General features: G+C 40.0%; 1 protein-coding gene across 5 annotated transcripts in view; it reads left to right on the top strand.

The window, feature by feature from the left end:
* GOLGA1 (golgin A1) overlaps positions 1-12,440 on the top strand; it is a 43,967-nt gene that overhangs the window by 2,933 nt on the left and 28,594 nt on the right. For all 5 annotated transcript variants that reach the window (XM_070378999.1, XM_070379002.1, XM_070379001.1 and 2 more), the window contains 6 exons: positions 4,403-4,493; positions 6,505-6,579; positions 7,514-7,611; positions 9,185-9,217; positions 11,326-11,454; positions 11,944-12,113. In XM_070378999.1, coding sequence (XP_070235100.1) covers positions 4,403-4,493; positions 6,505-6,579; positions 7,514-7,611; positions 9,185-9,217; positions 11,326-11,454; positions 11,944-12,113 — 596 coding nt within the window. The remainder of the gene's footprint in view (positions 1-4,402; positions 4,494-6,504; positions 6,580-7,513; positions 7,612-9,184; positions 9,218-11,325; positions 11,455-11,943; positions 12,114-12,440) is intronic.

Genomic DNA, 12,440 nt, shown 5'->3' on the forward strand with positions numbered 1-12,440 from the left:
TTAAAATATCCTGCCAGATACATATATATTCATAAACAACCTGTTGCTTATTTTCAGACTTTGTAAGAACAATGCACTGCGCGTGGCTCATTTATTTTTACTGCTGTGTAACACCCTGGCATTTGAAAAAGGCCACAGTGGGTCTCTGTCTTTTACTGGTGATAGATACTTGAGTTGTTTCCATGGTCAGATGAGTCGACCTCCTCTCTTATACTACCTGTTCAGGTCAGATTACATGGCAGAAGCTATTAGGTTATTGGGGTGGAATAATAGATTACCAGATCTAAATTACTGGCTCCTGTATTGAAGAGGAAATATAAATGCACATTTGAGCACCAGGCTGAAGGACGTAGTTTTAATGCTGTGTTCTCTGGCAGAGGTACTTGCCTTGGCATCATGCTGACTCGCTAAGTGAAGTCTCTCATCTCAAATGCATTCCAGATATAGAAATTGGCTTGAATCCAGGAAATACTTTGCTGTGTGACTTCTGAAGTTATCTGTTTGAATTTATTCAAATTCTGATTCTGATCCTCACTCCCTGTCTCCAGACCCTTGATTTCCATTACATATCTCTCTCCAACCAGGCACCTTTCCTCTGGTATTTCAAGTCCTGAATGTATTAACTCTATTTCCACCTTTGCACCTTTGTCCCCCAGGTCACCAGCAAGAAAGCTTGGCAACATTTTAGACTCTTCTTCACTTCTTGGTGTCTAGTCTGTCAGCAAGTATTTTGGTTTCCATCTCCTGTCTCAGACTTACCCTTTGTACTCCACTTACTAGTAGTCCATTTATTGTTGTTTAATTGCTAAGCCGTGTCTGACTCTTTGCAGTCCCATGGACTGTCGCCCACCAGGCTCCTCTGTCTGTGGGATTTCCCAGTCAAGAATACTGGAGTGGGTTGCCTCTATTAACTCCCCAAAACAGATCTGTTCATGTCTCTCCAATGCTTCAAACTTCTCTGTGGCTTCCCATCATCTTCAGGATGAAGTGCAAAGTCATTGTTATGTATAATGGTTAACCCCTGTGGTTGTGACACAGCTTACCCATCCACCTTATCTCACTCTACATTCCTACACCCTGTGCTCCCTCCATACTGAACTTACTGTACTTTATGGAACAGACAACTTTGCATCATGCCTACAAGTGTTCACATATGCTGTCTCCTCTCTGGAACTTCTCCTGTTCCCCTCCTCTCACTTCTGCATTTTTCTGGCAGATTTTGTTCATCCTGCAAGACTTGGCTCACATGTTGCTTCCAGGAAGCCCTTTTGACCTGACCTGCCCCCTCACCCCCTCTAACCTTCTTCCCTCCTGGCTGTATCTGTCTCTTGACCCTCTCATCCTCTGTAATAGCACCTATTACACTGCATTGTTCCTGATGATTTGCTTCTTTGTCTCTTCCACTAAACTGGGAGCTGCTTGAGAGGCAATAGAGTAGTGGTTGGGAGCCCAGGTCAGGTTAGGGAGGCAGACCTGGGTTTGATGGCTCTTCTGTTATTGTGTAACCTTGGGCGAGTCTTTTTCACTTTCCTGTGCCTTAGTTTCCTCATCTATAAAATAAGAACAATACCCATCTTTATTAAAGTCTGTGTGTTGCAGAGTCGTGGGGGGAGGGTTCTCCCCTAAGTTCAGTTATTCATTAGAAGAGTTCACAGGACTCAGCATATAGTGTTATTCACTGCTATCATTTATCACAGGGAAAACATTTATTACGAAGCATAATTAGCAAAGGGAGAATGTGCATGGGCAGAATCTGGAGGGAAGCAGGCACAGGCTTCCAGGAGTCCTTTCCAGGGGAGCTGCCTGGCGCACACTTGTTTCCCTCAGCAAGGAACTGTGACAGCACGGGAGAAGATGTTGTCTATCAGGGAAGCTCAGTAGAGACTCAGCGCTCAGGAATTTTACTGGAGGCTAGTCTTACAGGCACCTTCTGCCTAGCATTTACCACAATTCCAGACTTCTAGAAGGAAGACACGTGAAAGGGTTAATAGCCTCAGTAGGGAGGCCAGAGGTCCCCAAGTGGCAGGAGGAAATAAACTACAAGTGGCAAACGTTTTTTTTTTCCTTTTTCTTTTCTCTTCTAATCCTGTGTCATCATGGCGACAGCTGGTTCTGCCTGAACTTAACTTTATCTCAAACCTTGAGCTAACCAATGCTTTTTTTCTCATGGAAATGTCTTTCTTAAGCCATGTTAATGAATTTTGTATTTGCTTGGAAATCTGCCTTTCTTCAAGATTCATATCCATTGTTTTATTGTGGGTGGGGGGGTGACTCACCTGTGCCAGTGCTATCTCAAAATGCATGTTGGAGTGAGGGGGTGAGGGGCCTGGTGCAACTCTGCAGCTTGCTAGCAGGTATATAACTTCATGCTGAAAACTAACAAGGGGGCACTCTTTCTGTTCCCTTCTGATGTCTATGTCAGAAGCTTTCTCTGTCTCTTTTTATACTTTAATAAAACTTTGCTGCACAAAAGCTCTGAGTGATCAAGCTTCGTCTTTGGTCCCAGATCAAATTCATCTCCTCTGGAGGCCATGAATCCCAGCGTCATTCACAGCTCATAGCAGCAACCTTTCACGTGTTAGGCATAAATCACATTTTTTGTACAATTGGTTTAGGTACCATGAGCCATTCTTACCAGGAATGGTGAGAACCCTTGTAAAATCTAAGTTCCTGTGGGCTAGCCAGGGGGTCACCTTACAAGCCGGCTTTGCCAAGGACAGCAGTCTCAGGCCTACGACATGAGCTCTTTTCTGCACAGTGTGTGAAACACTTAGTAGTGCCTGGCTCTTAAGCACTTAGTAATTGGTAGTTGCTGCAGCTGCTGCTGCTTAGACAGGGACTCCTTTTCATCACTGTTCGCAGTGCGGACAACAATACTAAGAATAGGTGTCTCAGTGCCGATAATAATCATAGTTTCTACTGCTGTGTATTAAAGCTAATTATGTGCCAGGCTCTGTTTTAGACCTGACAAGTTTTGATTTGTTTACCTCCTCGTCACAGCTCTGTGATGCTGATTATGTCTGTTAACCACATTTTACATGTGAGGAAGCCAGTGCACAGAGAAGTTGACCAACTGGTCCAAGTTCTTATAGATTATAAGTGATGATGATGTAACTTTAGCCTGGGCCTGCCACCTCCTGAAACCCCCTTTAACCATTCCTGTGACTGGGTCTCCATAAATGTTGGATGAGTAAATGGGTAGATGGATAAATAAATATTTAAAATGAATTTTTGAACCACTCATTATTTTGCCAATAAATGGGGAAGACTGAGGACTGGATATTAGATACTATTATTTTTAATTTTGTTAGGTGTAATAATGGTATTGTGGCTATAAAGGAAAATGTTTTTATGTTTTATAAGTGTTTGTCAAAAGTGATTTATAGTACTATAATAAAATTTGATAAAACAAATATGTGAAAAATCAGCAGTTGTTAAAGTAAACCACTCTCCCTACTCTTACGTATTTTTAAAATTTTATAATCAAATGTAGGAAGATAAAGTGATTTATTTATTAGCAGTAGTAAACGTTGCCCAAAGTAATAATAGTGCCCATATGTTTTAATAATCTAGATTATTGGGAAAATTTGATGTCTCATTAATATAATAATTAACTGAATATATATTTTCTGCTAAAGGTTTTGACGCATTTTAGAACCATAGATTGATATCCCTTTGTTTTATAGATGAAGATACTGAAACTTTATCAATGTCAGTGATAGATTCTTTTTTAAAATATTTGTTCATTTATGGCTGCATTGGTTCTCAGTTGTGTCATGCAAGGTCTTCGTTGTGGTGTTTGGGATCCTTCACTGTGGCACACAGGCGTAGTTGCCCTGGGGCATGTGGAATCTTAGTTCCTGGACCAGGGATCAAACCCACAGCCTCTGCATTGGAAGGCAGATTCTCAACCACTGGACCACCAGTAAAGTCCCAGTGACAGACCACCCAGCCTTCAATCCCTTGCTAAAGAACCTTCCTCCCTTTACCCCAGGATTTTACCTTTGGGAAAATAAAGTGATTTACTTTTTCATCTGAAAATATATTTTTTGTGTTATGTACTTGGTACAGTATGATCATTGGTAGCTCAGCTGGTAAAGAATCTGCCCACAGTTCAGGAGACCCCAGTTCGATTCCTGGGTCGGGAAGATAATGGATTTGTTTCCCACCAGGTATTCCAATACCATGTGCACACACACACACACACAATTTATCTATTTTGCATCTTATATCTCCTCACTTTATAGATGGAGAGACTGTTGCTTCTTCTTTATAGGTAGAGAAGCTTTTTAGTGATCACTTAACGGGTAACCAAACCTGAAATAAGAGTTGTCGATTTCTGGTTATGTGGTCTCACGCTGCTAAAAATCCATATATGAATACAGCGTCTCTGTCTCAACAGGCTTCTGATGGAAGCAGTTCCAGAGAAGATCTTTCATCCCAGCTTTTGAGAAGGAATGAACAGATACGGAAATTAGAGGCCAGACTTTCTGGTATGTCCAGGAACTCATAAGAAGCAACCAAGGGAAAATTGCCTTGCACCTGACCCTCTCTCCCTATTAAAAAGCCACATAGCATAACCTTACAGTTATTCTAACATATTTTGATCTTCTTAGTCAAAAAGAAGCAACTTGTACCCCCTTTGTTTCCTTCTTTTGTTAGTGTATTGAATAGTGTAAATCCAAAACTGAAGTTTTAAAGTTAAAAAAAAACTTATGTTTTTCTGCTCCTGAGATTTCTAGCTGTGGATATAAATGTATTAAAAATTATATGTAGATTTAGCCATCTTTCTCCCATTGGCCAAGCTTGCTTCAGGTGGAAAGGGCTAGGGATAGCGTTTTCATGGTTTGGGCTATAAATACTGGATTCTTCAGCACCAGACACGGTTTGGTGCTCCATTGCCACTTGCTCAGATACATATCACCTGTGTAATATCATTCTGGGTCTTTGGGCTGCTCTTTAGTGGTATTTCAGACTTCAGTGCCTGTATAGAAGCTGTAACTCTCATTATGTCTTTTGTGTGCAGTTTACAATGTACACAACTCCCATTATAGTCTTTGCCTGAGCAGGGCATGTCTTTGATAGAGTTGTGAGTTCTTACTTTGGTTTCTGCCAGTGGATACATTCTGAAAGCTTCAGCCTGTGAAGTGGTCAGTGGTTTCTGTGTTTGTTTTTGTCCCTTGGCCTTAGGCCCATTTGACTGGAATGAAAGCACCAGACTACAGAATTCACCAAGTTGTGTGTGAGATATTTGTGTGTGTCTAGTTATCAAGGCCCGTAGCGTAACTCACAGCTACTAGACAGCCCATTATCTCATTTTGTTCTCACTCTAGCCTAACAAGACTTAGTGAGATTAAGGTCACACAGGTAGTAGGTGGTAAAGCTGGAATCCAAACCCAGATTTGCCTGATGCTAGAGTCCCTGCTTTTCACTACAGTCTGCTTGAAACTCAAGTGTCATTATCCTGTGACCTCTGCCTGTAAGCAGTATCAGTAACAGAGGTGAAATAACTTTACACTTGTTCAGTGTTGGGGAGAAAGCTGTAAGGTAATATGCATCTTCCCTAAATTGTTTGGGCTTGACTGATGTTAGAGAAGGGACAGGCAAGAAGACTGACAGTAATTAAGTGCATTTATGTTCTAGGCTCAGTATGAATAAGAACAACAACCACAATAGCAGCTACCCTTTATTGAGCATTGTATCCCACTTGCCTAAAGCACTTAGTTTATTATCTAATTAAGGCAATAGAACATTTCATTTATTATCTAATACATCCTTTGTGGTAGATACAGTTAATACCATAATTTCATAAATGAAGAAACTAATACTTAGGATCAGTAATTTGCTTAAGGTCTCTCAGCTCAGGACTGACTCAGTTGGGATTTGAACTAGAGCCTGTCTACTTTTCCACTATGCCATACTATCTTCTTTGGCTACCCAGGTAATTAATTCTGACTTTCACCTTCAGTATGGCATAGGCCACTCAGTTCTGTGGCTGACTTGATTCTAGGGAGTTCAGTGCTTTGATTGCACAGGCACTGCTGTGGTGGGGGTTTTGCTGTTGTCCTGACCACTGTCACTCAGTCGTGTGGACTGTAAGTGAGCTGTTCAGTGAATTCCTTTGTCTGTCCTACTGCCAAGAATGGGAAGGACAGTGCAAACTGAGATTTGGATTTCAGTAATGACAGAATAGTGGTTTTTGTGGCAGGGCATTTGTGATGGCCAGACCAGGCCCAATTCTTGTTTTTTCTCCAGGCTAAACAAACCTGCCTGTCTGTAGTCAACATTTACACTGTGGGTAGTTTGTACTATACTTGTTTGCCTGTGTTGTTCATTGTTAATGGGAGGCTGTCTACCCAGCGCTCCTTAACAGGAATGGTTTTCAGGTTGAGAAAATCATCATCATTTTCATTCATTTTTTTTGTTGTTGTTTGTTTTGTTTAATTAACTTCCTTTCCTGATGTTTGTCCATGCCTGGTATGTGCGTCACACTCCTCACCCAAGACTATGCTGAACAGGTCCGCACCTTGCAGAAGATAAAAGAGAAGCTTGAAATTGCCTTAGAAAAACACCAGGATTGTACGTATTTTTTTTTCCTGCTTTTTTCAATTTTTCCAGGGTTTAGTTTTTTGAAACAAAACAGTAGTGTGTGGTTAACTTTGCCTTTCATCATAGCTCAAGTCTTTATTATATGAGTAGCATACTTCTTAATTGAGTTGATATAACATTTATTTGATAGTTATAAGCATATAATTCATACTTATGTTGTCTTATGGGCATGTTTCTTAGGAGAAGGATGTTATGTGTATCATCCAGTTAACTGGTTTATGGGCTGCCCTTAGATTTTAGGAAAATCTAGTGCCTGTCCATGGGCCTAGATTAAGAAACTTTGGTTCTAGCCATAGCTTCGTAGCTGCTATGTTCAATAACTGGGGGAAATCTCTGTCATCACTCCTCCAACAATGGACATACATTTTGTTTAGTTTATCCTAAGTTATATGTTTTCCTTTGGGTTCAATCCAAGAAAGATGCTAGTAGAAGTAGAAAGTTATTTTTTATGGGTATAATATATGCTAAAAAAATATTTTTTTAAGGAAAATAAAGTGAAAGAAAGGTTTGTTTTGCTTTGTTTTGACTTTTGTTTTAATTCTATTGCATAGTAGTAGCCATCACTTAGCAATAGCGCTGGTATTTTCTGGCAGGCTACCTGACTCAGTGTTCTATCACTGTATCATTTTAAAAGCACCCTTTGACATCTTCCTACATGTGTATACTTGACTATAACAACAGCAACAACAGCGACCAACAGGAAATAAGCTAAAACAGAACTGAGGTTTATTACTAAGGCCAAAAGCTTCTGGGAAAGTCAAGATGGGTCAGGTTTTTCCCAGTCTCATAATCCACTTTTGTGACCGTGGCCTTTTTGTTAGGTGACAGTTATAACCACATGGGCTATTTGTCATGCTGTTTCTGAAATATCTCCATATCTCAAATAGAGCCTCTTTATTAACAGCTTCCATGAGGAAATTCCAAGAGCAGAATGAGACGTTCCAGGCCAACAGAGCCAGGATGGCAGAAGGACTGGCTTTGGCGTTGGCCAGAAAGGACCAGGTATTTTACGCGTGGCACTGCCTGGAACTGGTGGGAAGTCTCACGTGGTGACGTGCTTTCAAAACTCATGCCATAAACCTGGTAGCAAATATTTACAATCTAGGAGAAAAGGGTTGTGCTATGTAAGTTCTTTGAGAGTTCGTTTGGCTGTAGGGTGGGAAATTATCCAGAAGCTTTATAGTTGTGATCGTGAAATGTGTCCATATGTGAGAGTATCCTTTTCCAACTATGTAGCTGTGTAAAATAGACAAGGAAAGGAAGTAGTGTGTCCATAATCTGGTGGTGAGCCCCAAGATAAGGGAAAAAAAGTCTCTGCCCTCCAAAAACCTGTCTGAAAGCCTAGTCCCAAGCACTTACCTTGATATAGTGGAGAAGGTGCTGTTAAGCTAGCGGTCATCCATAATGTACATAGTTCTTACAACCTCTGTCCCAAGGTTCTTCATCCCCAACCAGCTAGACTGAGAGGAACTTCTGTAACCTCAATAGAACCATCCATTGAAAGATGCTGAATAAATGACAGTAGAAAAGGAAAATACTACTACTACTGGTTATTAATTATAAAGTTTATTTTGTTCAGTGGCATTTTAAATTTAAGATAAACATCAAATATTGTAATGATTGTGGAGAAGAAAATGGCAACCCACTCCTGTATTCTTGCCTGGAGAATCCCAGGGACAGAGGAGCCTGGTGGGCTGCCGTCTATGGGATTGCACAGAGTCGGACACAACTGAAGCGACTTAGCATGCTTGTATTATAATGATAATTTTGATTTATTAAGACGGGGTCAATGTATTGTATTACATTGCATTGAAGAAAACACATAATTTATTTCATCTTCAGTAAGTGGGGTGGTTGTTGGCTTGTTTTACAGTGTGCAGTAGTCATCTCAGACATTAACCAGCTAGGAGAAAACATCGTTCAGCAATACTTAGTGAATAACTGTGGTGTGAGTGTAAATGAAGGAATAATCAAGCACTGGTGGACTTGATTGTAGGCAGTTAGGGTACAGCCTTTTGTCCCAGTGGTTATTTTTTCCCCTCTTCTGTGATTGGTGAATAAGAGGCATAATCCTTTCTTCTTTAACTTTTACCAGATGGCAAGAAGGATATTGGTAAAAATTAAAATGAGAAGGAAAATAATGATCAGGGAGTCCTGAAGACCACCCTGTTCACCTCTTTTTCAGTAAATTAATTTTTGAGTATCAACTGCAGAGTTACCAACTCAGCTGCTCCCTGCTACCAACTCCTAAGAAATAATAATAGTACTCAGAGACAGAGACTCAGAAAGAAGCTGAAAGCTGCATCAAAAGAGCTATATAGCTTTATGTGCTCTTGGTAGAAGTTTTCTGGCTTATATTTGTGCTCTAGAATTTTATATAAAATTCATTTTCTTCTCCTTTTAGGACTCTTGGCTTTCTTACTGTTAAGCCAACATCGTGGTTTTTTTAATGTGCTGTTTTGTTTGATTGATATGTTGCTTTGGGTGGGATGGGAGGGTTATTTTGTTTTCTGAAAATCTTGATTTTATTGATACTCTTGCCTGGAAACTGTACTTCTTTATTGTTTTGTTTTAGGAATGGTCAGAAAAAGTGGATCAGCTTGAAAAGGTTAGTTCATCTTATTTTTGTCTCCTTGTGAATATTGGCCTCTTCTCTGGGGCTTGGAAAATGCTTTCTCCAGTACCTAGTACACTGGTACCACTTCTTGGCAGCAGGGTGCCAGGTGATTAGACACTGACTTGGAAAGCTCTTGTCTTCGTTTTTCTTGGTGGGTGTGCTGGATGTCTGTTGTTTGCCCCTCTTGGTGTACTCTCTACCCATCCCCTGCCTTTCTCTGTGTGTCTGAAGGCCCATAGGGACTGCATCAGCAGGGCTCCATTGCCCTCTGGCTTGTAATTGAGGGCGCCAGTGGGGAACACCAAAAGAACTGGGTGGAAGAGTGTGATCAGAAGTTTATTCCCCCAGCCATCTCCACGTGAGGTCCCTTCTATTTGATTGCATCCCATCGCCAAAGGTCACAGCTTCAGTTTTACCTTTGGTTCACCCCCAGCTATGGTTTCTCTTTCTGTGTTTCTTGTCTCTTTCTTGTGTTTCTTGTCTATGCCTTTGCCCCCTTTATGCCCAATGCTTCTAGCACATTATCTCTTGTGGATTTTCTTACCCCACCCACAGCTTTGAAAAGTCTCTGTGAGACTCTTCAAAATCCCTAACTTGAGTCTGTTTCCTGCTAGAGCCCTGATCGACAGTGTTAACACTGGGAATACTTTTTGAGGATGCATTGGGGAAGGAGGGCATTTCTGAAGGCTTAATGCTGAGCAGATAATAGAACTTCTTAGCTAGACATAGATGAGAAGAATTGATTATTCCAGCACCATGACACTGTGTAGGTGCCTTATGTAATGTGTTCCTGGCTCTGAGACATGAACAGGAAAATGAAATTTCACACCTACAATTAGAAACACATTTTAATTTAAAATAATCAATTGTCAGTTTGCTCAACCCAAATTATATGCTGCTTCCTAATTCATTCCATCTTTTCATTGAGTACTGACTTACTCTTTATGATAGAAAATGATTTCTCAGATTGATATATTCAACTATAAAATATATTTACTGTTAATTTTATTAAAAGAATGAGTTTTATTATTGCACCATTCTTGGGATAAAACGCCAATTAAACCAGAAGTTTTCTTTGTGTGTTCTAAAGAAATCTGATTATACAAGCTATCAGAATGCCTTAACATATTTATGTAAGGGAAGAATTACAGAAAAGTCAAGCTATCTCCCAAAGAAACTTGTGCTTAAAAGAAATATGTATATATACACATACATACATATGTATAAACGTGGTGTTAATGATGGTCTTCTTAAATATAAAGGTATGGGTTAGGTTAAAGTTTTCTTGTCTTAAAAGAAGCTCTTAAGATTGTAGCAGTTAAATTCTCATTAAACTATTTTTTCATCTTTTAAAATTATGGTAAAGGGGGATGCATATAGGACTGAAGTAAATAAAATCTACTTCGATTTCCTGACAGCTTTTTTCTCCCCACTCCCCCACTGCCACAGGAGATTTTAGACCAGGAAAGATCTTAGACCAGGAAAGAGTAATGAGACATCTATGTAGGTCTTTTAAGCCAAAGTGATTTTTGGAAAAGTTATTTTTAGAGTGTTTTAATGTCTTTTCAATCAAGAATTGGAAACTGCAATAGCCAGAGTTTGTCCTGAAGAGAATTCATCTTAGGAAGCTATTCTTTAGTAAATTGTAACTTTCCAACACCAGTCATGTCTCGTTTTTGTTGACTTGCTATCTGAATGTACTAACTGAAACCAGTTCTACGTAAATGCATCTAATGTTTTAAGAGAATCAGTCTTATTCCAGTTATGCATGTTATTTACCCAGTTCAGTATGTCACTGAGATCGACTTGTCAAATGGATATCTGGAATTGCTAACCAAATGGAAGCACTTTTCAAATGTTAAGCTTTTGTAGCTCTTCTTCCTCTTTCCACGGCTATCATTTTTTTAAAAATCTATTTCTACCTTAAAAAATTTGTAGATGATTTTGTAAATAATTACCGTAAAGCTTCCCATTATCCATGTATTATTGCTACTGACAAGAAATTGCCTTAAGGTTTTCCATTGTTACGAATTCTGATTATACAATACAGATTTCTCATGTCCTGGTTGCCTGAGCTGATGTCTTCTTCTTCTGCATAGGATAAAAGGTTTCTGACAGCTCAGTTACAGGAAATGAAGAACCAGAGTTTGAATCTTTTCCAAAGAAGAGATGAAATGGATGAATTAGAGGGATTCCAGCAACAGGAACTGAGTAAAGTAAAGCACATGGTGCGCATTTTTGTCTTAGAAGCTACATCCTCAGATGATTAGTTACTCTGACTTTGCTAGTCATGACTCTAACTGCTGATAAATGTACCTTAGTTGTCTTTGATATTTATCACATTTGTATGTCTTTCAATTTATTAAAATGGAGAAGTTCTGTTTGATATGTCTTTCCTTTTTCTTTTTAAACTACTGGGCCTATAAGATCCCTTCTAAGCTCACAAAAATGTTATAAAAACTTGCCTTACTGGTCCAGATTTTTTTTAATTTCAATTTTTATTTATTTATTTGGCCGTGCTGGGTCTTAGCTGTGGCTTGTGAACTCTTAGTTGCTTCATGTGGGATCTAATTCCCTGACCAAGGATCGAACCTGGACGCCCTGTATAGGAAGCGCAGTCTTAGCCTCTGGACCACCAGGGAAGTCCGTGGTCCAGATTTTTTTTGCAAGGGTATTTCTTAGTAGTAGCCCAGTGAAACTTTGTGTCTTTGTATCAGCTTTTAAAAAAAGAAGAAAGCTTGGGGAAAATGGAGCAAGAATTGGAGGCACGAACCAGAGAACTTAGTCGCACCCAGGAGGAATTGGTGACTTCCAGTCAGATTTCGTTAGACTTAAGCCAGAAGCTGGAAGAACTGCAGAGACACTACTCAGCGCTGGAAGAGCAGAGGTTCTTGCTTGGTCTGTGGGGCCCATGGGAAGCGGTGTTAGTGTAGCTCTGGCTTGAGCCTACCTATCTTTCCCCATTGCTCACTGTGGCACTTTCTGATCTTAGTTCCTACAAAGTCTTCTGGATTTGTCCGTTCCCAAACCCTCACTCCTCTAACCTGTCGAGCTCAGAACACCTCCAACCCTGCCAAGCAATTTAGATTGTTTTAGTTGCTAAACTGTTGAGTAGCTAAAGGCAGATCAGGATTTCTTGTTCAAACCTGGGTGGAATTTTTCTCTTGGGACTTCTGCTTCAGAGAGAGTCAGGGAGTCTTATCCATGGATAATC

The sequence above is a fragment of the Bos mutus genome, chromosome 11 (assembly GCF_027580195.1).
Source record: "Bos mutus isolate GX-2022 chromosome 11, NWIPB_WYAK_1.1, whole genome shotgun sequence".
Classification (NCBI taxonomy): Eukaryota; Metazoa; Chordata; class Mammalia; order Artiodactyla; family Bovidae; genus Bos; species Bos mutus.